The 22664-nt window shown below is 40.6% G+C and overlaps 1 protein-coding gene across 2 annotated transcripts; it reads left to right on the forward strand.

The window, feature by feature from the left end:
• On the forward strand, positions 1-22573 carry LOC115135752 (rho guanine nucleotide exchange factor 9-like). 2 transcript variants are annotated; one of them, XM_029670808.2, is made up of 10 exons: positions 1-174; positions 5346-5525; positions 13556-13774; positions 16528-16707; positions 16964-17196; positions 17528-17657; positions 18487-18618; positions 19918-20161; positions 20247-20315; positions 20415-22573. In XM_029670808.2, exons 1-10 carry the CDS (start codon positions 154-156, stop codon positions 20582-20584), a joined length of 1578 nt encoding a protein of 525 aa, XP_029526668.1. In that variant the 5' UTR covers positions 1-153; the 3' UTR covers positions 20585-22573. The 2 variants fall into 2 exon arrangements, with proteins under 2 accessions (XP_029526668.1, XP_064879720.1); XM_065023648.1 differs by lacking the exon at positions 1-174 and adding an exon at positions 511-595.
• The last annotated feature ends 91 nt before the right edge of the window (positions 22574-22664 follow it).

Raw genomic sequence — 22664 nt, forward strand, 5'->3', positions numbered from 1 at the left:
CAGTAGCATTCTACAGTGGCTACGTTACCGTCACAATTTTAGTGCATGCCACGACCCTACCTGCTAATGCAAAACGGCACTCAAATCGTCAAATCGGGAAACTAGCAGACTACGGGTGTCAGAGTGGAAAGGGAACTAACGGTGGAAACTCTGATGATGATGAGGATGATGATGGTGAGGATGATTCTGTAAGAGTTATAAACATGAATACAATATTATGTGAAAGAGGAGATAGTTAGAGATTTATATATTTTTCCTTGCATTTGGATAAAATTATGAACAGTCACACAAAATGTTGGTGTACAATAATCTGCACCTTAACCGATTACATTTTGTTGCGCTCATGTACTACATTATGACCTTGGATATGAAAATGACATTTTGCATGATCGTAATCATCGTATATGATGCTTATGTTTGTGTGGTTAGTGGTTGCTGATACTGTGCCTCAGTGTGCGTATGGATAATCGCAGCCCGCACGCAAGTTTAGCCCACGCACGGCGTGCAGTGGAGGCAAGGAAGTGGGAGCGAATGCGCGTTCTTATGGAGGGACACAGGGCTTCAACATGGCCTCATCACGATATGAATGGCGCTGGTATATTCTATTTTTTCTTATCTTGTTTGTGGTTTACCTTTTCTTTAACATGTCGACCATCACTAGAATATGGCAGTCACGGAGCGCCAGATTGGTTATACAGATTTTAAGGAAAGGTTCCTTGGCCTCTGTTCCTCCGTAAATATTTTTTTATTGGCATGTAAAACCCACACATGTGGGTTCTGTTGATTAGCCTACTTGTCAATGGTGCTCGGTTGAAATAAATGAGGTCTTATCACATCTTCTTGTTCTGGTAGGATTGAAAGAACGCGATTTAATAATATAATATAATATATTAGAAGAATGTCATTATTCAGCATGTAAGCTCTAAATGGCTGTGTAGATAACATTTTATACTGACCAACATGTCATGTCTTGGAGCTAGTGGGCGCAATGCAAACAAACAGTATCATCTAGCATACTGTAAACTAGCATATAGCCTAATAATGTTATTATTTGCTATCGAATGTTGTCTGTCTTTAAAAAAAAGGACCCTGTTTGAATGGTTTTACGTTGATATTGAAGTAGTTATTATGTCTATTCTTCCATGCTTTTACTTTATCTCACTAGGCCCCGTGGTGCAACATAGGCCTATGGTTGTATTTCCATTGCTTTTAGTGAATGCCAGTGGGTAGGCCTAAATAGTATGCGTTTTTGCATCATGTTTTGTAATGTAGGCCAAATATAATGCAGTTTTCCTTTTCATAGTGACAAGTCTACAGATGCTATGAATATGATTGCATGTTTTTGTTGTGTGTGTGTGTTTGCAACCTAATTGAAGATAGACCTACTGTTTCTCTGCTGTATGGAATGCTTACAGTGCTGTTCATATTGCAGGGTCCCAGTAAAAAAAATGGTGATGCAATGAGTCTCACTGGAGTTAAAATAGCTGTATTGCAAAAAGGCAATGCTTTGGTAGTGTAATAACACTAATACCGTCAGTATGCAGGCATTCCTTTAAAAAAAGACATGATTATTCATTAGTTGTATTATGAGGAAGCCAAAGGTAGGTTTTCATATCAAAACATGGGCGTGCATATTTAATGCAGGCAGGGGTGCATTCACATGGAGATGCATGTGGAGCAAAAATAGCTCTTTATATTCTTGAGCTTGTGAGTTATAGTGGAGAGTGAGCACTCTTGCCACATTTATCAGGGAACATGTTGACTTGTTCATTTGTATATTACTGTGAGGGCTTGTCTGTTTTCATTCTGTTGTATCTCTCATTGTTTGGGCTATCACCTTTTTTGTTTCACTCAGGATGTTATTAGGATTTCAGAGCTCAGACAAGGGCACCTGTGGTCTATTGCATTTGTTTTTGTTTAAAGAAATGTTAATTATGTTAATAGCCTACATAAAGTCAGTTGGCCCTCTGTAACCTGGAATAGGTCATGACATTAACATGTGAATGGAGGGTAGGTTTTTCTCTGCATTATATATTAGAGAAACGTTGTTGAGTAAAACACACATTATGGCAAAGTTTGTTGCTTGTTTTGGGATTATGAGAAAAACAGTCACTCCAAGCAGAGCAACTACAGCTATGTTTTAGGGATTTATTGACCATAACAGCTTGGCTGTGTAATCCGGGTCAATGCACAAATGTAGTATCTACCAGCCTGCACCCTGTTTCAATGTGGTGCTCCGGCTCCCTTTAGCCTGCATTTCATTCCAGCCATCTACACAAAGCTCTAGCCAACTACACAAAGCTCTAGCCAACTACACAAAGCTCTAGCCAACTACACAAAGCTATTGCCAACTACACAAAGCTGTAGCCAACTACACAAAGCTCTCTAGAGCAATAGGCTATCCTTTATGTTTATATTCAGCTTTTTACACTATACTGTAGATTGTTGAGTTTAGAGACAAGAAGAGATTTGGTTGATTTTTCTATTTTCTGGGCATATTTAACTGCTTTTCTTAGTAGTTTGACTGAACCGTGTACTACTGATCATCTTATGTAACATGTATATTTTACACTGGGGAAAAGTGTATTATGTACAGTAAATCTGTTTTTGACAGAATAAGGCCAATTACAGATTTTGCCGACAAACCCAGGGCCATTTTGTGAGAGGGAGTGGAAAGACGAAAAGTGGCACAGGTGTAATAAAATATTTTAACCATTGTGGATGATACAATTAATAGGGTCATCAAACTGAATTTGTTTTGTTTGACCTGGCTTATACTGTGGAAATACGGATGGGGAAATATTAACACAATCATTCCTCTTCATGAGACTTCATTTGAGTAGTTTTAGATCTCCCCACTTTAATGTCTAAACCCTAGATTAAGATTGATCATCTGCAGAAGGAAGTACTCCCTCAGAGTGGACACAAATAGGCATGTGTCTGTTAGGGTATCATCCCTGAGTCATCTCTACCCACTACTCGATCTTATACTTAATCATATTGCAGTGTCCATCGGTGGTATGATCAATGGTGGAATGAAACTTTGGTGTCTTTTAGTTAGTTGGTTGTGTTTGTCGGGGCACTTATGGTGGATTTAATATTGGAGAAGATTAGAGCAAATCTGAACAAATGGGAAAGAAGAAGTCATCCACCATTGTTTATCACTTTGGCATTAATTATAACGCCTCATTTGTTAGGTTAATCTCACTGAATCAAAGATGTTTAATTCTTCATAATATTGGTAATTTGTATTTTAAAAAATAAGTTGAAAAAATAAAGTATATATATTTACATACCAGTCAAAAGTTTGGACACACCTACTCATTCAAGGGTTTTTCTTTATTTTTTACTATTTTCTACATTGTAGAATAATAGTGAAGACATCACAACTATGAAATAACACATATGGAATCATGTAGTAACCAAAAAAGTGTTTAACAAATCAAAATGTAGTTTATACAGTGGGGCAAAAAAGTATTTAGTCAGCCACCAATTGTGCAAGTTCTCCCACTTAAAAAGATGAGAGAGGCCTGTAATTTTCATCATAGGTACACTTCAACTATGACAGAAAAAATGAGAGAAAAAATCCAGAAATTCCCATTGTAGGATTTTTAATTAATTTATTTTCAAATTATGGTGGAAAATAAGTATTTGGTCAATAACAAAGTTTATCTCAATACTTTGTAATATACCCTTTGTTGGCAATGACAGAGGTCAAACGTTTTCTGTAAGTCTTCACAAGGTTTTCACACACTGTTTCTGGTATTTTGGCCCATTCCTCCATGCAGATCTCCTCTAGAGCAGTGATGTTTTGGGGCTGTTGCTGGGCAACACAGACTTTCAACTCCCTCCAAAGATGTTCTATGGGGTTGAGATTTGGAGACTGGCTAGGCCACTCCAGGACCTTGACATGCTTCTTACGAAGCCACTCCTTCGCTGCCCGGGCGGTGTGTTTGGGATCATTGTCATGCTTAAAGACCCAGCCACGTTTCATCTTCAATGCCCTTGCTGATGGAAGGAGGTTTTCACTCAAAATCTCACGATACATGGCCCCATTCATTCTTTCCTTTACACGGATCAGTCGTCCTGGTCCCTTTGCAGAAAAACAGCTCCAAAGCATGATGTTTCCACCCCCATGCTTCACAGTAGGTATGGTGTTCTTTGGATGCAACTCAGCATTCTTTGTCCTCCAAACACAACGAGTTGAGTTTTTACCAAAAAGTTATATTTTGGTTTCATCTGACCATATGACATTCTCCCAATCTTCTTCTGGATCATCCAAATGCTCTCTAGCAAACTTCAGACGGGCCTGTATATGTACTGGCTTAAGCAGGGGGACACGTCTGGCACTGCAGGATTTGAGTCCCTGGCGGCGTAGTGTGTTACTGATGGTAGGCTTTGTTACTTTGGTCCCAGCTCTCTGCAGGTCCCCCCGTGTGGTTCTGGGATTTTTGCTCACCGTTCTTGTGATCATTTTGACCCCACGGGGTGAGATCTTGCGTGGAGCCCCAGATCGAGGAAGATTATCAGTGGTCTTGTATGTCTTCCATTTCCTAATTGCTCCCACAGTTGATTTCTTCAAACCAAGCTGCTTACCTATTGCAGATTCAGTCTTCCCAGCCTGGTGCAGGTCTACAATTTTGTTTCTGGTGTCCTTTGACAGCTCTTTGGTCTTGGCCATAGTGGAGTTTGGAGTGTGACTGTTTGAGGTTGTGGACAGGTGTCTTTTATACTGATAACAAGTTCAAACAGGTGCCATTAATACAGGTAACGAGTGGAGGACAGAGGAGCCTCTTAAAGAAGAAGTTACAGGTCTGTGAGAGCCGGAAATCTTGCTTGTTTCTAGGTGACCAAATACTTATTTTCCACCATAATTTGCAAATAAATTCATTGAAAATCCTACAATGTGATTTTCTGGATTTTTTCTCATTTTGTCTGTCATAGTTGAAGTGTACTACCTATGATGAAAATTACAGGCCTCTCTCATCTTTTTAAGTGGGAGAACTTGCACAATTGGTGGCTGACTAAATACTTTTTTGCCCCACTGTATTTTAGATTCTTCAAAGTAGCCACCCTTTGCCTTGACAGCTTTGCACACTCTATGAGTAGGTAGATAAGTTGGTTAAAAACTCAGAAATGATCGCCAAGACTTGACAGTGCCCTTCTGCCCTTTTGCTAGAAGTTGAATGACAACTAGAGTACTAATGAGCCCTTACACTCCTCTCTCACCCTTTCCCCCCCATTTTCCCTCTTTCCCCTCACCCCAATATCCCATTTTCCCTCTCCTCTCTTCTCTTTCCCATCTCACTTCCCTTCTCTCCTCTCCCCTATCCGCACCCACACAGTTGATCAGTGGAGGATCCATCGTCAGCGCTGAGGCAGTATGGGATCATGTCACCATGGCCGACAGGGAGTTGGCATTTAAGGCGGGGGATGTAATCAAGGTCCTCGATGCATCAAATAAGGACTGGTGGTGGGGACAGATTGACGATGAAGAAGGATGGTTCCCAGCCAGCTTTGTGAGGGTGAGTGGAGCCATCAACGATTTTCTCATTCTGTGCTGCACCATGTTTTGCCTCTCAACCAGTACACAAGGGTTCACCACCTATTCACAATGGTGTGATGGATTATCAGTGTTAGGGAGAAGTAAACTACACGGAGTTCAACTAGTAATTTAACTACATTTTGCAGTAGCTTTGTGGTAGTTGAACTAAATTAAAATCTATGTAGTGTTTTCAGTAGATAATAAAAGTTGTTTTTGCCTTGTAGCGGTGTAGCTAACTACTGGAACTACACACTACCTTTTTTGGGGGGCAATAGTTTATTTTCTTTTTCGGCATCAGACCTGCCTAATTCTAACTTTAAACATTGTTTTTGTGTTTAATAGGCTAAAAACAATTCTGTTAATGTATGACCCCAGAGTGAGCTGTTCTTGCAGTTTGTAAAAATTTCAGATCTATGTAATAATTTTTCGCAAAGTAGTTTGGATGAAGTGAACTATTTTTTCAAAGTAACTTTAGCTAAGTAAACTATATTTTTCTTCAGGGTAGCTTTAGTATAGCGTAACTTCTTCCTGTGTGAAGAAATAGGTAGCTTGGTAAACTACATTTTCAGAGTAACTTCCCCACTACTCATTTAACACTGCCTTATCATTGATAATTATTGATCGACTGCCCCGTTTTGAAGGCAGATATTTTAGGCTTTGATGATGATGATTTGATATTGATAAAAATATGATTATGCCATGGTAATCTCACAGCAACTAAACATTTTTACTAGTCTCCAAATGAAATACTGTGAAAACAAGAAGACATCAGAAAAGTGAGGAGTTAATACCTGGTGGTTATCACTACTAGCCTTCTCACTCTGCTACAAATGAGTCTGAATGAGGTATGTCATGTTTTTCTCTCCAAAGGTTGAACCCCACCTACCACAACCTCAAACAAAACAGGTTTTCTATATCAACCCTATAGCAGCTCCAAGGTTCCAAAACACAACTACCAAGGTGCGTTTAATAGTTTCAGCAAGAACTTCAAAGCATCTGTTTTAACTAGCATCTCACTGCACATTGGACCACCCCATATCTAACATCTTGTAGCTTTGATACTACTGCTTCCATTTGCCGACAACACCATGCTTCAAGTGTCAAGCTTGTAATGAAATTAAGGTTAAACTATGGTACCTCAAACAAGTATAGAGAATAGCTATTGTTAATTCTTAATTGATAAAGTGCTTCCACCAAAATCTAAACAAAGAAATAGAAATGTGTTCATTTCCAACTTGGGAAAAATGTAGGAAACTTTTTCCAAGTTGTCCTTGAAAGTGAGTGGTGGGCTCTGCTTTGCTCTCCACTCCCTTTCACACACTCTAATCTTTCTCTCCCCACTCAATCTCTATCTTTCATTCTCCTTTCGCTCTTATTCTCACTATCTTCTCTCTCACTAAACTGAAAAGCGAGCACTGAAGCACTGATTCATCTCAGATCTGAATGATGAAACATGTATGACCACCCTTTTAGCAGAGGACAGGGCATATCAAACAGGTGGAGAAAAAGAGCAAGGATTGATGAGTGACTCAAATAAAAACTATTTAAAGGTTATTTTATATAACTGGATTTGTTGGCATGTTGGAAGTTATTTTCAGTACATTTTCTAAAATCTTAAGAGCATTTCTGGATTATTGCACCAATCCAATGAATTTACCATACAGCTTTTGTCCACTGGTCCAAGGAAACAGAGAGAGTGAGCCCTAAACAGACACCCATGGACAATGAACTCAGGCTGAGATAAACCGTGTACACAGAGTACCATCAAGCACTGAGACAGACCCATCGCCAGGATAAAGTGACTTAGGGGGCACTTGAAATCGGCGAGGGGGAAACATTTTTTGGGGTTCTTGCATTGGAATTATATTGAATTCTGCGTATATGATCATGCTATACCACAATAAACATCAAGTTCAAATGATGAGATCATTGAGTGATTTTGAAATTTGTAGCCTATCTCTGCTGTGCTGTTAAAGCACAGTGGACAGTACCCTACGGCTAGGCCGTTTTGGTAATGAGTATAGGCTACAAGATAGATAGAGCAATTCATCTTTTCAAACAGCATATGTGAATGCAGCCATACATACAGCTGTCTTACCCAAATAATACAAACTTAGTGATGAAAGTAGTAGCCTAGTTATTCATGCATGCAAACAAAAATACTGAATAGCACACTCTTAAATCTGTTTTGCTTAGATCCAGCAGTGGTTTCCCCTTTTTCAGATCTAGAAAGTCATTGCTCTCTGGGTTAAGGACACACAGGGCCTCCACCAGTTGGCTGTTGTGTTCGCTAAATCGTTCCGACATTTCTGACTCGTGCTGAAGAACAGTCTTTTACACTCAGTCTCTTCTCCTCTGTCCTGCTGGCCTACTGTACTGTCCACCAGATATTGCTGGAGATTTGTACTTACCTAACTGTGTAATTTGCTTAGAGCTGGTGGTGGTGCATCATATCCTTTGGTACTATCAATAGAATTCTTCCAGTTAGAATACCCAGCTTGGGTGAAGGCTTTGTCTGCGTTGTTTGGGAAACAAAATGCAGCATCTGCAGTAACCGAGTATTTCAGCCACTCTCTTCCTATGAACCAGATGCTATTACATTAATGTTTTTGGGACAGGAAACTTGCGACTAGGGCAGGATTCTAGGCTAACCTGGGATGGCTCCTCTGTTCCAAGATCATCAGGAACAGTGGGGGTGGCTGTGGTGGAGCCATTATCCTAGCGGCGTTTGTGAAAGGATGCTAGCTACAGCTAGCTAAGAGTAAAGCAGCTTCAACGGTAAACTTGACCCCAACCTTATAAATCAAAATCATATATTACAGACGGAGGCGTATCACGGTCACTTAGCCTACCACAAAGATGAGAGAAGTGTTTTTTCATGCTTTATATGTAAACCCAAAAGAGTCACACCTAACCGCCCTGTGCTTTCCAAAGCCCCCTTACACACACTGCAGTGCGCCCTGTCCATTGTGCTGACAGCGCAGTGGAGATACAGATTTCCCCCCCGGTAACCTGTCACTCAATCATTTGAACTTTCTGTTGATATTTTAATATAGGAACTTAAAACTTAAACTGAGGGGGCTAAAGTTTGAACTGAGGGGGCTAACTCTTCGAGCCGGCCCACACTGAGACCAGATGTCTGGAAAAGATTACTTACAACAGAGGCCATTTGTGACTCTTGTATGGCCACATCAGAAGGGTCCCATGACTTTATTAATATTAAGGCAGGGTCTAGTGTTTGTAACATATATTGGCATATGCTTTATACCCATCTTCTTTATGTGCGGTCTCTCAAAGTGTGTTTGGTTACCCAAGTAGTGATAAAGGACAAAACAGCACAACCAATAACTAACTTACAGTAGCTGGTCTCATTAATGACCACCATCAAAGTTAAACAACTACTTCATATTTGCAAACAAACAGATATCATATATGTCAGGACGATTGAGCAAAACTTTCTGGAGTAAATGTTCAAGGCTCGTCTTTTTTTAATTTGACTGAATCTACACACTGATCTCATCTCATTTCATGTGTTGATTTTCTTTGTGTGACAAGACATAGTAAGATAATTCTATGGGAACATAGTACCCTCATATCCTAGATGGCAATGTGCCCATTAACAACACAGTTGCGTCATGGCTGGCTTTGAAATGTGTATTCTCCTGAAAAACATCATGATTATGTAGATGTGCATTAGGAGTCAGCTACCTACCCTGTGTTCTCTGGCAAGGATGCTAAAATTAGTTCCCTTTGAGGATTACACAAAGTGACAGTTCATTCTTTGAGATGCCTTCAAGCAACCGATGCACAAATGCGCTCACAACTCCTGCAACTCCTTCAACTAGGAGGTATCAGATTGTAATCAAACAATGAATACTGCGTAGAAGGACTTCATATACATTTTTTCATGGTTTTATCCCTTTTGTAATGCAATGTTATTTCTTATCTGTGTGTGTGTTAACCAACACTTAATTTCTTTCCAAGAACACCCGAATCCATGTCCAAAAGATCCACCTTTAGTCTGTAATACCATAATATGACAATTAAAAAGAAAAGGTGGAATTCCATATCACTTTCAGTTTAATAACCACGGCAGCATCATAGAAAGGTTTTGCTTTGTACGTCAGTTCCAGCTTTCTACTCGACATAGTCACAGCACTTTATGAATAAAAAACAAACACGTTTTTGACAAGTTGGGTGTTTCACTGTGAGTGTTCCTCAGTTACTCTAGTGCAGGGATGGGTAACTTTGATGGGGGTGGGGGCCACCAAAAAATCAGAACTCCTCTTGAGGGGCCGCAGTGGCTCGCAGGACTGCCTACCTACATCCATACACACACATGCAGTTAGAGCCAGCCCTAGCCTTATGGGGGCCCTAAGCAAATGTTTTTGGTAATTTGGCAAATCGACCTTGATTAGTACATCTTTAGATAGCTTTAAATGCTGACATTGGCTAATGGAGTGACTGTCAGTGACTGAGATAACAAGAGACAAACTGCTGATGCACAACCAAATTCCTAAATTGCGCTTTGTGTATTCTACTATTGATTCGTGGGCCTACAAAAGGCGCGTCACGACCAGTTGCCATCCCTGCTCTATTGAGTCCTGATATTTGTGTTCAATGTAAACATATGAAAACTGTTAATTTACAGAACTACAGTGCCTTCTGAACGTATTCATACCCATTGACTTATTCAACATTTTCTTGTGTTACAGCCTGAATTCAATTTTCACCCAAGTGAGAACATGTTTTTATAAATTGTTTCAGATATTTTGAAAATGAAATGCAGAAATATCTAATTTACACACTGTAAGTATTCACACCCGTTTGCAATGAGTTCAAATTGAGCGCAGGTGCATCCAGTTTCCATTGATCATCCTTAAGACGTCATTTAATAGTTTGGACGTAATTTAGAAAGAAACACACATCATTGTAAGGTTTCACAGTTGACAGTGCATGTCAGAGCAGAAACTGTACCATGAAGTCCAAGGAACTGTCTGTAGAGGCATATATCTGGGGAAGTGTATAAAACCATTTCTAGAGTGTTGAACGCTTCCAAGAGCACAGTGCTTTCCATCATTGGGAAATTTAAAGAATATGGAACTACCCAGACTCCGTCTAGAGCTGGCCGTCCAACCAAACTGAGCAACCGGAAAATAATGCAAACCATTCTGTGGTCTGACAAAGAATTTAACTTTTTGGCCTGAATGCAAAGCACTATGTCTGGAGAAAACAAGGCACAGCCCATCACTCGTCTAACACCTGATGCTTTTTAGCAGCAGGGACTGAGAGACTGGTAAGGATAGAGGGAGGAATGTATGAGGCCAAATACAGGCAAATTCTGGATGAGAACCTGCTTCAGAGTGCAAGCTACCTGAAACCGGGGCACAGGCATTTTGTTCCAACAGGACAATGGCCCTAAGCATACAGCCAAAGCAACGCTGGATTGGCTTCAGAACAAGAATGTGAAAGTCCTTGAGTGGGCCAGCCAAAGGCCAGACTTGAATCCCATTGAAATCTGTGGTAAGACTTGAAGATTGCTGTTCACCGCCACTCCCCATCAAACTTAACAGAGCTTGAGAAAGTCTGCAAGGAAGAATGAGAGAAAATCTCAAAATCCAGATGTGCAAAGCTGATGCAGACACACCTAAGACGATTCAAAGCTGTAATCACTGCCAAAGGTGCTTCTACGAAGTATTGACTCGGGGGTTTGAATACGTATGTAAATTAGATATTTCTCTATTTCATTTTCAAGAAATGTGCAAAAATGTCTAAAACATGTTTTCACTTTGAGTAGCTTGGATGAAAGGTGCCCAGAGTAAACGGCCTGATCCTGTGTCTCAGTTGCTAAAATATGCATAGTATTATTAGTATTGGATAGAAAACACTCTGAAGTTTCTAAAACTGTTTGAATGATGTCTGTGAGTATAACAGAACTCATATGGCAGGCAAAAACCTGAGAAGAAATCCAAACAGGAAGTGGGACATCTGAGGTTGGTCGATTTTCAACCCAGCCCCAATTGAATATTGAATACACAGTGGGATATTGGTTATGTTGCACTTCCTAAGGCTTCCACTAGATGTCAACCGTCTTTAGAAACTTGAATGAGGCTTCTACTGTGATGTGGGGCCGGATGGGAGCTGTTTGAGTCAGTGGTCTGGCAGAGAGCCAGGTCCTGGTCACGCGCATTTCACATGATAGCGACCTGCATTCCATGGCTTTTCTACAGACAATGGAATTCTCCGGTTGGAACGTTATTGAAGATTTATGATAACAACATCCTAAAGATTGATTCTATACTTAGTTTGACAAGTTTCTTCGACCTGTAATATAACTTTTTGAAGTTTTCGTCCGACGTTCGGCTGGACCTACACGAGCATTTGGATTTGTGTACTAAACGTCCTAACAAAAGTAGCTACTTGGACATAAATAATGGACATTATTGAACAAATCAAACATTTATTTTGGAACTAGGATTCCTGGGAGTGCATTCTGATGAAGATCATCAAAGGTAAGGGAATATTTATAATGTTATTTCTGATTTCTGTTGACTCCAACATGGCGGATAATCTTGTTTTTTTTCTGAGCGCCGTCTCAGATTATTGCATGGTTTGCTTTTTCCGTAAAGTTTTTTAAAAATCTGACACAGCGGTTGCATTAAGGAGTGGTATATTTATATTTCCATGTCTAACAATTGTATTTTCATCGACATTTATAATGAGTATTTCTGTAAAATGATCTGGCTCTCTGCAATATCACCGGATGTTTTTGGAACGAGTGAATGTAACGCGCCAATGTATACTGAGTTTTTAAAAATATAAATATAAACTTTATCAAACAAAACATACAGTCCTATGAGTGTCATTTGATGAAGATCATCAAAGGTTAGTGATTCATTTTATCTCTATTTGTGCTTTTGTGACTCCTTTCTTTAGCTGGAAAAATGGCTGGGTTTTTCTGTGAGTTGGTGGTGACCTAACATAATTGTTTGTGGTGCTTTCGCTGTAAAGCCTATTTGAAATTGGACATTGTGGTGGGATTAACAACAAGATTACCTTTAAATGGTATGAAATACATGTATGTTTGAGGAATTTTAATTATGAGATTTCTGTTGTTGTGAATTTGGCGCCCTGCACTTTCACTGGCTGTTGTCATATCGATCCCGTTAACGGGATTGTAGCCCTAAGAAGTTTTAAGGGGTACCGTGTGTAGATGGGTGAGGAAAAAAATCAATTTCATCCATTTTGAATTCAGGCTGTAACACAAGAAAATGTGGAATAAGTCAAGGGGAATTCATATTTTTTTAAGGCACTGCATGTGGTGTATATTTATATTGTTCATTAGGTTAAGTTATAACATGGTCTATCACTATCAATTGAACATGGCTCCAATGGGAAACAGACGTTCAGGAGCCACTGTTGAAACACAGGGATTATACAGTGCGGTCTATCAACTGTCCCATTTATCAGTAGCAAAACTCTGTTTTAAATTCCCCCTAAATTCCCCCTTGCCGTACATCGTGTGAGTGCTCTTGCTTAAAGCTCTATTGTGCAGTCACAGTGGTGTACTCAGCCTAACTTGCAATTTCATGCTTGTTTATTTTTCTTGTTTCGATGCATACTGTTGCTTTAACTCAACCTATTCGATGTAAAGGCTTTTCCCCCTTGCAATGTGTTCGCTACAATTCAAGATCAATGACAACCTTTTTTTGACAGGGACCTGTTTTACAGGTGCATCAGAGGAATGAAGACCTGATGTCCAGTATATGTGTATTTGTTTACTTGTATGTTTGTAACAGGTGTTGTGTTGAATCTAATCATGATGCACAGTGTTAAACTGAAACTGAGTGCCATTGAACATTTATTTAAATTGGGAGAAAAAAGTAATTAGTATGGAGTTGTTTTTTGTATTTTAATTATATTTTAGATCATATACTTACAACCCGACCCTGATTGTTGATGCTACTGAATATTTGTCCAGGCTGACATTTTGTGTTTGGCTGTCCTCAGCTGTGGGTGAACCAGGAGGAGAACACGGCGGTAGAGACAGTTGAAGGGGCTAGCCCCAGCCCCAGTGAGGTCCAGAACGGCCATGCGGATGCCAGCCCCAGCAGCAGCGACTGCCTGTGCCAGCCCGCCCAGGACAGAGACCAGATGAGGGCCAACATAATCAATGAGATTATGAGCACAGAGCGTCACTACATCAAACACCTGAAGGACATATGTGAGGTAGGCTTGGCTGGCTAGAGGACATCTTCCAGAGACTGAAGGGCATATGTGAGGTAGGCTTGGCTGGCTAGAGGACATCTTCCAGAGACTGAAGGGCATATGTGAGGTAGGCTTGGCTGGCTAGAGGACATCTTCCAGACTGAAGGGCATATGTGAGGTAGGCTTGGCTGGCTAGAGGACATCTTCCAGAGACTGAAGGACATATGTGAGGTAGGCTTGGCTGGCTAGAGGACATCTTCCAGAGACTGAAGGACATATGTGAGGTAGGCTTGGCTGGCTAGAGGACATCTTCCAGAGACTGAAGGACATATGTGAGGTAGGCTTGGCTGGCTAGAGGACATCTTCCAGAGACTGAAGGACATATGTGAGGTAGGCTTGGCTGGCTAGAGGACATCTTCCAGAGACTGAAGGGCATATGTGAGGTAGGCTTGGCTGGCTAGAGGACATCTTCCAGAGACTGAAGGACATATGTGAGGTAGGCTTGGCTGGCTAGAGGACATCTTCCAGAGACTGAAGGACATATGTGAGGTAGGCTTGGCTGGCTAGAGGACATCTTCCAGAGACTGAAGGACATATGTGAGGTAGGCTTGGCTGGCTAGAGGACATCTTCCAGAGACTGAAGGACATATGTGAGGTAGGCTTGGCTGGCTAGAGGACATCTTCCAGAGACTGAAGGGCATATGTGAGGTAGGCTTGGCTGGCTAGAGGACATCTTCCAGAGACTGAAGGACATATGTGATGTAGGCTTGGCTGGCTAGAGGACATCTTCCAGACTGAAGGGCATATGTGAGGTAGGCTTGGCTGGCTAGAGGACATCTTCCAGAGACTGAAGGACATATGTGAGGTAGGCTTGGCTGGCTAGAGGACATCTTCCAGACTGAAGGACATATGTGAGGTAGGCTTGGCTGGCTAGAGGACATCTTCCAGACTGAAAGGCATATGTGAGGTAGGCTTGGCTGGCTAGAGGACATCTTCCAGACTGAAGGACATATGTGAGGTAGGCTTGGCTGGCTAGAGGACATCTTCCAGACTGAAGGACATATGTGAGGTAGGCTTGGCTGGCTAGAGGACATCTTCCAGACTGAAGGACATATGTGAGGTAGGCTTGGCTGGCTAGAGGACATCTTCCAGAGACTGAAGGACATATGTGAGGTAGGCTTGGCTGGCTAGAGGACATCTTCCAGACTGAAGGGCATATGTGAGGTAGGCTTGGCTAGCTAGAGGACATCTTCCAGACTGAAGGGCATATGTGAGGTAGGCTTGGCTGGCTAGAGGACATCTTCCAGAGACTGAAGGACATATGTGAGGTAGGCTTGGCTGGCTAGAGGACATCTTCCAGACTGAAGGGCATATGTGAGGTAGGCTTGGCTGGCTAGAGGACATCTTCCAGACTGAAGGGCATATGTGAGGTAGGCTTGGCTGGCTAGAGGACATCTTCCAGAGACTGAAGGACATATGTGAGGTAGGCTTGGCTGGCTAGAGGACATCTTCCAGACTGAAGGGCATATGTGAGGCAGAGGTTAGAGACAATTACCTTGTTTTGGATCGTTATCAAACTACTATTCAAAGCATGATAAGTCAGGTTAGTAGTGATGATTCAAAATGAAATATAAGATATTTCATGAGCATGAAGGTTGAAGAAGTTTCTTTAAATATATCGAAGTACCCAGTAAACTGTATATCCAATATCTCCACAGTGCTATAACAGCGTTTGTACACTACAGTGATTAGATTATGCAGTACAGTGCTTCCCGTGTCCCTCAGAGGCAAACTTCAATCAATTGTGTTCTAGCCTAACGTAGCAGGGCAGGCGTAAAATAAACACCTGAGCGGTGTTTCTTTCTGGTCCTGATGAGAGAAGAAAAACTGTCAGGGGAGGTTCTCTTCTGCACTGTTGAACCAATCCAGTAAATGCGGAGGAGGAGTTAAGGTGAAGTGTCGCCTTTTTATCAACCAATAGCGGAAGTCGCGTCACATGCTCTCTTTCCATTTCCCCTAAAAAAAAACGGAAGCGACCCCGCAGAGGGTGATGGTGTTCCAAAGAGTAGTGACAGGGCTACAGTGTTTTAGTGAGAGATTAGAAGTGATGACTGGGGGTGTTGACCTGTAAGTGCTGGGCTCAGAAATGGTATCCCTCCCATCACATGGCACTCTTCCCCTGCATATATTGTAAAAAGCACGCCATATCTTTCACGCTCCGCCTGTCTCTGTCAAATAATGCACCCAGTAGAGTACATGAAAAAGTACTCAAAAAGCTCTTATCTGATCTATTAATTTTTAAATCAGTTTTCCCTCTGTTCCCACAAAAATATTACATAATCTGGAAATTATGCAGAGAAAAAAAAAAGAGTTTAATTAACATCACATGGGAAATTGTAATGTGTAGGTGACTGTGTATTGAACCGTGATGGTCTCTTAAGTGTGAAACTATATGATTTTTCCTGAATTATTTGAAATGTTATCTGAGAAATAAGCTCTCACAGAGGGGATAAGTTACCTAACTGAGACTCTTGCTTATAGAGCTGTAGCCATTTTCACTGCTTTTATTTTTCCCCAGGTCTTATCTGGGAAGAATTTGAATAAATAATGACTATGATGCAATCTTTGGCACTGATGCCTTTTTTTATGCTAAGACAAAACTGTTTAAATGCACTGCAGTTAAAACATTATTTTCAGATGCCATGAAACAACCTGCAATAGCTAATATTGCATCAAAACTAAAACATTTTTTCTTATTTTCTTTGCTGCGCCAGGGTTACTTCCGGCAATGTAAAAAAAGAAGAGACATGTTCAACGACGACCAGTTGAGGGTCATATTTGGGAACATTGAAGATATCTATAGATTTCAAATGGGCTTTGTCAGAGACCTGGAGAAGCAGTACAATACAGAAGAACCTCATCTCAGTGAAATAGGTCCCTGCTTCCTAGAGCATGTAAGCATTTTTGTATCTTTCAGAATTTCAAGTGTTTTTTAAATGTAATCCCTCACAATAGATTTGAGTAGACCTTGTGTATCATACATACATGCCCATTTTCTCATCCTTTGTCTTACATCTGAGAACCTTGATGATGGCAGTTCCCTTTGGTTATTAGTTTCAATGGCAAATGTTGGGAAATCCCAAAAAAATTAAAACATTTGTAGCTTGTTTCAGCATTTTAGACATACTGCACACATTTATCTGTTTACAGCAAGATGGCTTTTGGATATATTCGGAGTACTGCAACAACCACGTGGATGCCTGCATGGAGCTCTCTCGACTGATGAAGGATGGCCGCTATCAGCAATTCTTCGAGGCATGTCGCCTGGTGCAGCAGATGATTGACATCGCCATTGACGGTTTCCTGCTCACGCCCGTCCAAAAGATCTGCAAGTACCCTCTGCAGCTGGCAGAGCTGCTCAAGTACACTGTCCAGGAGCACAGGTACCTGTCCCTCAGCCTCAATGTCACATCAAAGATTTACATTCACCTCTGTGTTATGATGAACGATGTTTCTACTGATAAAGATCCTTCTGGAATGAATGGTCCTTTATGCTCTCAGGCTAATTGTATGCGACATGAGGGTGCCATGAGGGTGTGAGGAACCTAGACGTGGATGCTAAGCTAAAAGTATTTTGTGAAGTGAAGTCTATGATAGAGACGTGGTACGGTTTGAATGCCTGACTATTTACAGTACTATGGTTGGCCTTGTATTCCTTCTTTTTCTTAAGTCGCCACCACTGTAACATTGTGTCATCATCCCCTCCTCTTGTAGTGACTACCGTTATGTCGCTGCAGCGCTGGCCGTAATGAGGAATGTCACTCAGCAGATTAACGAGCGGAAGCGTCGCCTGGAAAACATTGAGAAGATAGCACAGTGGCAGGCGTCTGTGCTGGACTGGGAGGTAGGGCTGAGACAGAGTGACAGGAATGAGGAACAAAGAGGCACTGTGGGACAAACATACGCCGAGCTGTTTTAGTTGAATGTTTTGCTCTGGCAACTCACTCCTTTGCTTACTGCACTAGTTTGTGTTGGTCAGAGTTTGTATTTTACAATGCACATCTTTTGATAAGCTGTCAAGTAGAGCCTATTTGAAGGCTTGGAGAGGCAAGAAGCTGTTTATTCTTTTAAAGGAAAATATATCTCTCCAATCTCTCCTTTTGGAAATAAGAAAACACAGACTTGTCAAATGCAGTGCATTTTGAAGCACTCCGTTTCATCAGGATGAAACTAGTCAGGAGTGAGAAGAGGAAGTGGATGAATCTGTTTTGCTAGACTTGAACCTGTATTTGATATGAGAGAGAGCTAGCGTTATCCGGTCACTCTGACCTACATTTACATTTACATTTAAGTCATTTAGCAGACGCTCTTATCCAGAGCGACTTACAAATTGGTGCATTCACCTTATGACATCCAGTGAAAGAGTAGCGCATCTAAATCTTTTAAGGGGGGGGGGGGTGAGAGGGATTACTTTATTTATTGAAGAGAGTTTTTCCAGAGTTGCGCAGTCACTGAGGTACTGTAATTATGTCAAGTAAAAAATGTTGTATTTGATTCTTCTCTCAAGATCTAAAGAGTCAACGTTAATGAGATGAAGCCTGTCTTACCAGCCTGTATCTTATCAGCCACTTTTCTAATTTCATAAGCATAAAAGGATTCAGTTTTGATGACTATGTATCACAGACCATTATTGATCCTGTTTAAAGATTTGAACGTCTTGTATTTCTCTGCAGGGGGATGATATTCTAGACAGGAGTTCAGAGCTGGTCTACACTGGGGAGATGTCATGGATCTACCAGCCGTATGGGCGGAGTCAGACTAGGGTCTTCTTCCTGTTCGACCATCAGATGGTTCTGTGTAAAAAGGTAAGGTGGCCACATCTGGGTCACAAGTACAATTTAATTGATCGGAACCAGTCTTGGCGCACCCAGGTGCTTAGTTAACTCCTCTCTTTTGCAGACACAGTTAGTATGAATTTGCTCAAATGTGATCCATTGGGCAATTTGTTTGTGAATAAAACATGCCAACAAAGTCAGTAGGTGTGTTTGTACCTCCCAGGTTCAAGGCGAATGAAGGTCACGGCTTGAAAAAGAGAATCACGTCACCAGCTTGGTGTGCCTAAGGGGTAATGATTTATTGTGCAAAACAGAAAGTCTCACAGGATTGTAAGAGAAAATGCTTAGCCTCAGCAGTCTGGTGACAGAGACAGAGCTTTAGGACAGTATGACCAAACATGCTTGTTGGACAGTTTATATGACAGCAATTCTTATTTACTCCCCAATACCAACAAGACATTTGAGTCATATTCACAAATCTCTACAACTATGAAAAAAGAATAATCTCAAGAAAAAAGTTCTTAAATGCAAATGTCTTGAGAGATTCTGAAATGTCATGTTAAGAAATTCTCAATTAATGAAGTGCTTAGCTCTTAAACCCACAACCAATCCCATTGTTTAGGTACGAGTCTTTATAAAAGCTTAATCATTCAAATATGATGGTAGCTCTCAGAAACTTGTAGCTTGAAATGAAAATGGTCAGGAACACAATTCTTTCATTCAGCTCCTGAAATGGAATGAACCCTGTGGTACAGAATATTATGTCCCTTGAAGTAACAGAACTTGATGGACATACTGTACATCCCGAGTCACCTCTGCTTGAGATCTTATCTTTGATCTCCATCGCCTCAGAACTGTGATTGATTCCTGCTTCTGACGTGGATGGCAACAGTGTTGTTACATAAGAGAGGCCGTCATGTCCAAAGAGAAGTGAGGGGTAGCTGACAGGCTTACAGTACAGGACACAGGGCTGTTGTGTCCCTCACAGTTTACCGCTGGCAGCTGCGACAAGTGTGACGCAAGCTCTCAGAGGGGAAAGGAATACAGGAGTACACAGCAGCAGCAGCATCACTAATGGGGACGAGATGCCTGGAATCTGGAGCAGCTGCTTACAGCATGGACCCCTGTCTGTCACAGGGAAATTGATAGGGTGCAATTATTTCTCCCTGACTGCCAGAAATTGAAGCCTTTTCATTTCCTGTCTGTCACCTGGGTTTCGCAGTACCTTGCTAGTGTTCAAAGCACTAGTGTAGATGATTCAAAGTCAATTAGAATCGGCTCTCTACTTAGTTTTCCCTTCCACTCCTCCCTCCATTCCTTTTCCTTCAGGACTTGATACGACGAGACATTCTGTACTACAAGGGCCGCATCAATATGGACAGGTACAATGTAGTTGATGCCGTAGACGGGCGGGATGATGACTTCAACGTGAGTGTGAAGAACGCATTCAAGCTGAGTAATAAGGACTCAGACGAGATCCACATCTTCTTGGCCAAGAAGCTGGAGGAGAAACTTCGCTGGCTCAGAGGTTTCCACGAGGAACGCAAGATGGTGCAAGAGGATGAAAAAATAGGTGCGTATGTGAAAGAAATGGTAATTTGCACAACAAACGAAAATGGTAAATGAAAACAACAATAGCAATGATTTATATTTTTCAGGGTTTGAGATATCAGAGTATCAGAAGCGGCAAGCTGCAATGACAGTGCGAAGAATGACCAAACAGAAAGGTAAATACACACTTAACCAAGTTTTACTAACTGTCTGTTTTTAGTCCATCTGTAGTGCATCTCTCTCCTCCTTAATATCTCTCTCCTCCCAAATTGTAGGCCATAGGTCTGTGCCCCCTGGATACCCCCCTCCTATGGACCCCATGAATCCAGGACAGTACTTAGTTGGAGACAGCATGGAACAATCAGAATTTGAATTCCCTGAACCTGAAAGGTGCAAGTCTCCCTTCTGGCAGAGCTTCAGCAGGTTAACCCCCTTTAGGAAATAGAGAAGAGATAGTTTAGAAAGACCACCTTATTTTTTTTTAGAAGCACTATTCTAATTCAATTGTGACTTTTTTAAAGGGAAATCTGAACACAATAGTATTTGGACCCAAGAGTATTTGGATTGTCACACATTTAGCTTGTGAGCATCTCATTAATGACTGTACTGTTATAATCACTTTACCTGTATGAGTGCAATGACTACTAGCAACACAACTACCACAGTGAACCACACCTTTGGATCCTGAGAAACCTTCCTGTCTCCTGAACTGTGAGAATGTTTTTGTGACCTCTACTAATCCTTGTACAGTGGAAAAGGGAATCGCAGGTTTCAAGAAAGAACACACTGAACATTCATTTTGTGTCCACATTTAAAAATGAGGAAGCGCTAGTCATACATTGATCTTTATGCCAAATCTGGTTGTGTCCTACAGTTCACTGTGACCTTAATGGGCATTTTATAGGTTTCTCTTCTTTTATTTTCTTGTTTTTGTTCAAATGTAAAATGCTGGCCAAATGCATCAATCTTGTATTGTTTTTGTTATTATTTATTAAAATGGTATTTTTGTTAATTTGTAATGCATGATGAAGTCCAATACAGGTATTCTATGTGCAATTATATTCTTACGGGTCAAAGGAAAAGAGAATCAGCATCATCAACTTCAATGTGACTCATTCATATACTTTACATCTTGTTGTTTCCTCTAGGATCTTCAGTCTGATAGGAATACCATCTTGAGTTGGTCTCCTAATGGTCATTCACACTGATTTGACATAACCAGGATGGAAGTTTGAGAAGTTTGAGACCTGATATTACAGTATATTCAGCAGCATATAGTATACTACTTTCTTTACCACCTTACAGTTATTGTATAATACTATGTTGCACTTACATAAGATGCACCTGTGATTTCTTCAGGTAGAAGAGCCTGCTAGAATGCCCTTCAACCAAGTCATTCAACAAAGATTGCGATCTCATAAGAGTCAAACATAGGCTTACCATTCAATTTGAAGATAGTTCCAGGAAATAACCATGGTTAAAGCCATATCCATTGGATTTATTTTAATGTGATGTTCATTGTTGATAGTGAGAGCTTTATTGCTTAGGACAAGAAAAGAAAACCACTTTGTTTAAAAGGTAGCCAAACTACAGTAAAAACATATTGGGAATCGTTTTCCTGGGGTGGCTTTCATAGTGCCAGCACAATGTTATGACATGACTGATTTTACACCTGTTATTTCAGGTTCAAGTCTTCACTTCTGCCACCGGGCTTAGATGAAGCAGGAGATGGGGGATGTTTTGGGGGTTTCCACTGGGTTTTCTAGGCATTATGATGGCAACTTCAATCAAAAAGTTTGCCAGAATTGAACAAATGCAAAGGGAAGGCTGGTGGTCAAGCTTGTTATCTATATTTATATTTAAAGGGTAAAAACCGTTTTTAAAAGGATATTTATATGCCTAAAAAATTTACTAGGATTTAATACATTGCACTAAATACAGTGTAAAAGTGCAATATGAAAGTGTGCAGTAATATTGAAAGACAAAACGCTTTTAATATTAAGGCGTTTATCTTGATGATCTATGTATGGAGCATTCATACATTTTTAATAAAGTGCATTATAATGAAAAAAACGCTTAAATATCGAATTCCTAAGTGGTTTTTATTTCATTTTTTGTTTTTATTAATAATTATGGATGCTTTATCATTCATTCTGTGACTATGTCTTGGAATAAATCAAAATGTGTCAACATGACTGTTTCTTTCATAGCTTAAGTTGTAATGAACCATGTTTGTTGTAAACAGATGTGCATTAACATAAACTCCAAATGCAATGGATAAACACCAACATCTGATTTAATTGATCTAAAATGCCAGGTGTTGATATTTACTATTTCCTCAAAGAATCACCATCTCTCCTTATCCTTTCCTCATGATGTACCAAAAGACAAGCACACCAACTTGTAAGATAAATAATGTACAAGATCTACTATTAAAGAATAACCATTGTGTGAAGAAATCAATTTATTGACTATTGCAGGTATGTATGTTGAAAGACTATACGAAGACATTCAACTTTATGAGT

Source organism: Oncorhynchus nerka, linkage group LG10 (assembly GCF_034236695.1).
Source record: "Oncorhynchus nerka isolate Pitt River linkage group LG10, Oner_Uvic_2.0, whole genome shotgun sequence".
NCBI classification, from domain to species: Eukaryota; Metazoa; Chordata; class Actinopteri; order Salmoniformes; family Salmonidae; genus Oncorhynchus; species Oncorhynchus nerka.

Coding starts and splice junctions, on each gene's coding strand:
- LOC115135752 (XM_029670808.2), top strand. CDS start 154: ATGATGATGAGGATGATGATG. Junction 175..5,345: donor TGATGATGAGGATGATGATG/GTGAGGATGATT, acceptor GCACCCACACAG/TTGATCAGTGGAGGATCCAT. Junction 17,197..17,527: donor TACACTGTCCAGGAGCACAG/GTACCTGTCCCT, acceptor CTCCTCTTGTAG/TGACTACCGTTATGTCGCTG.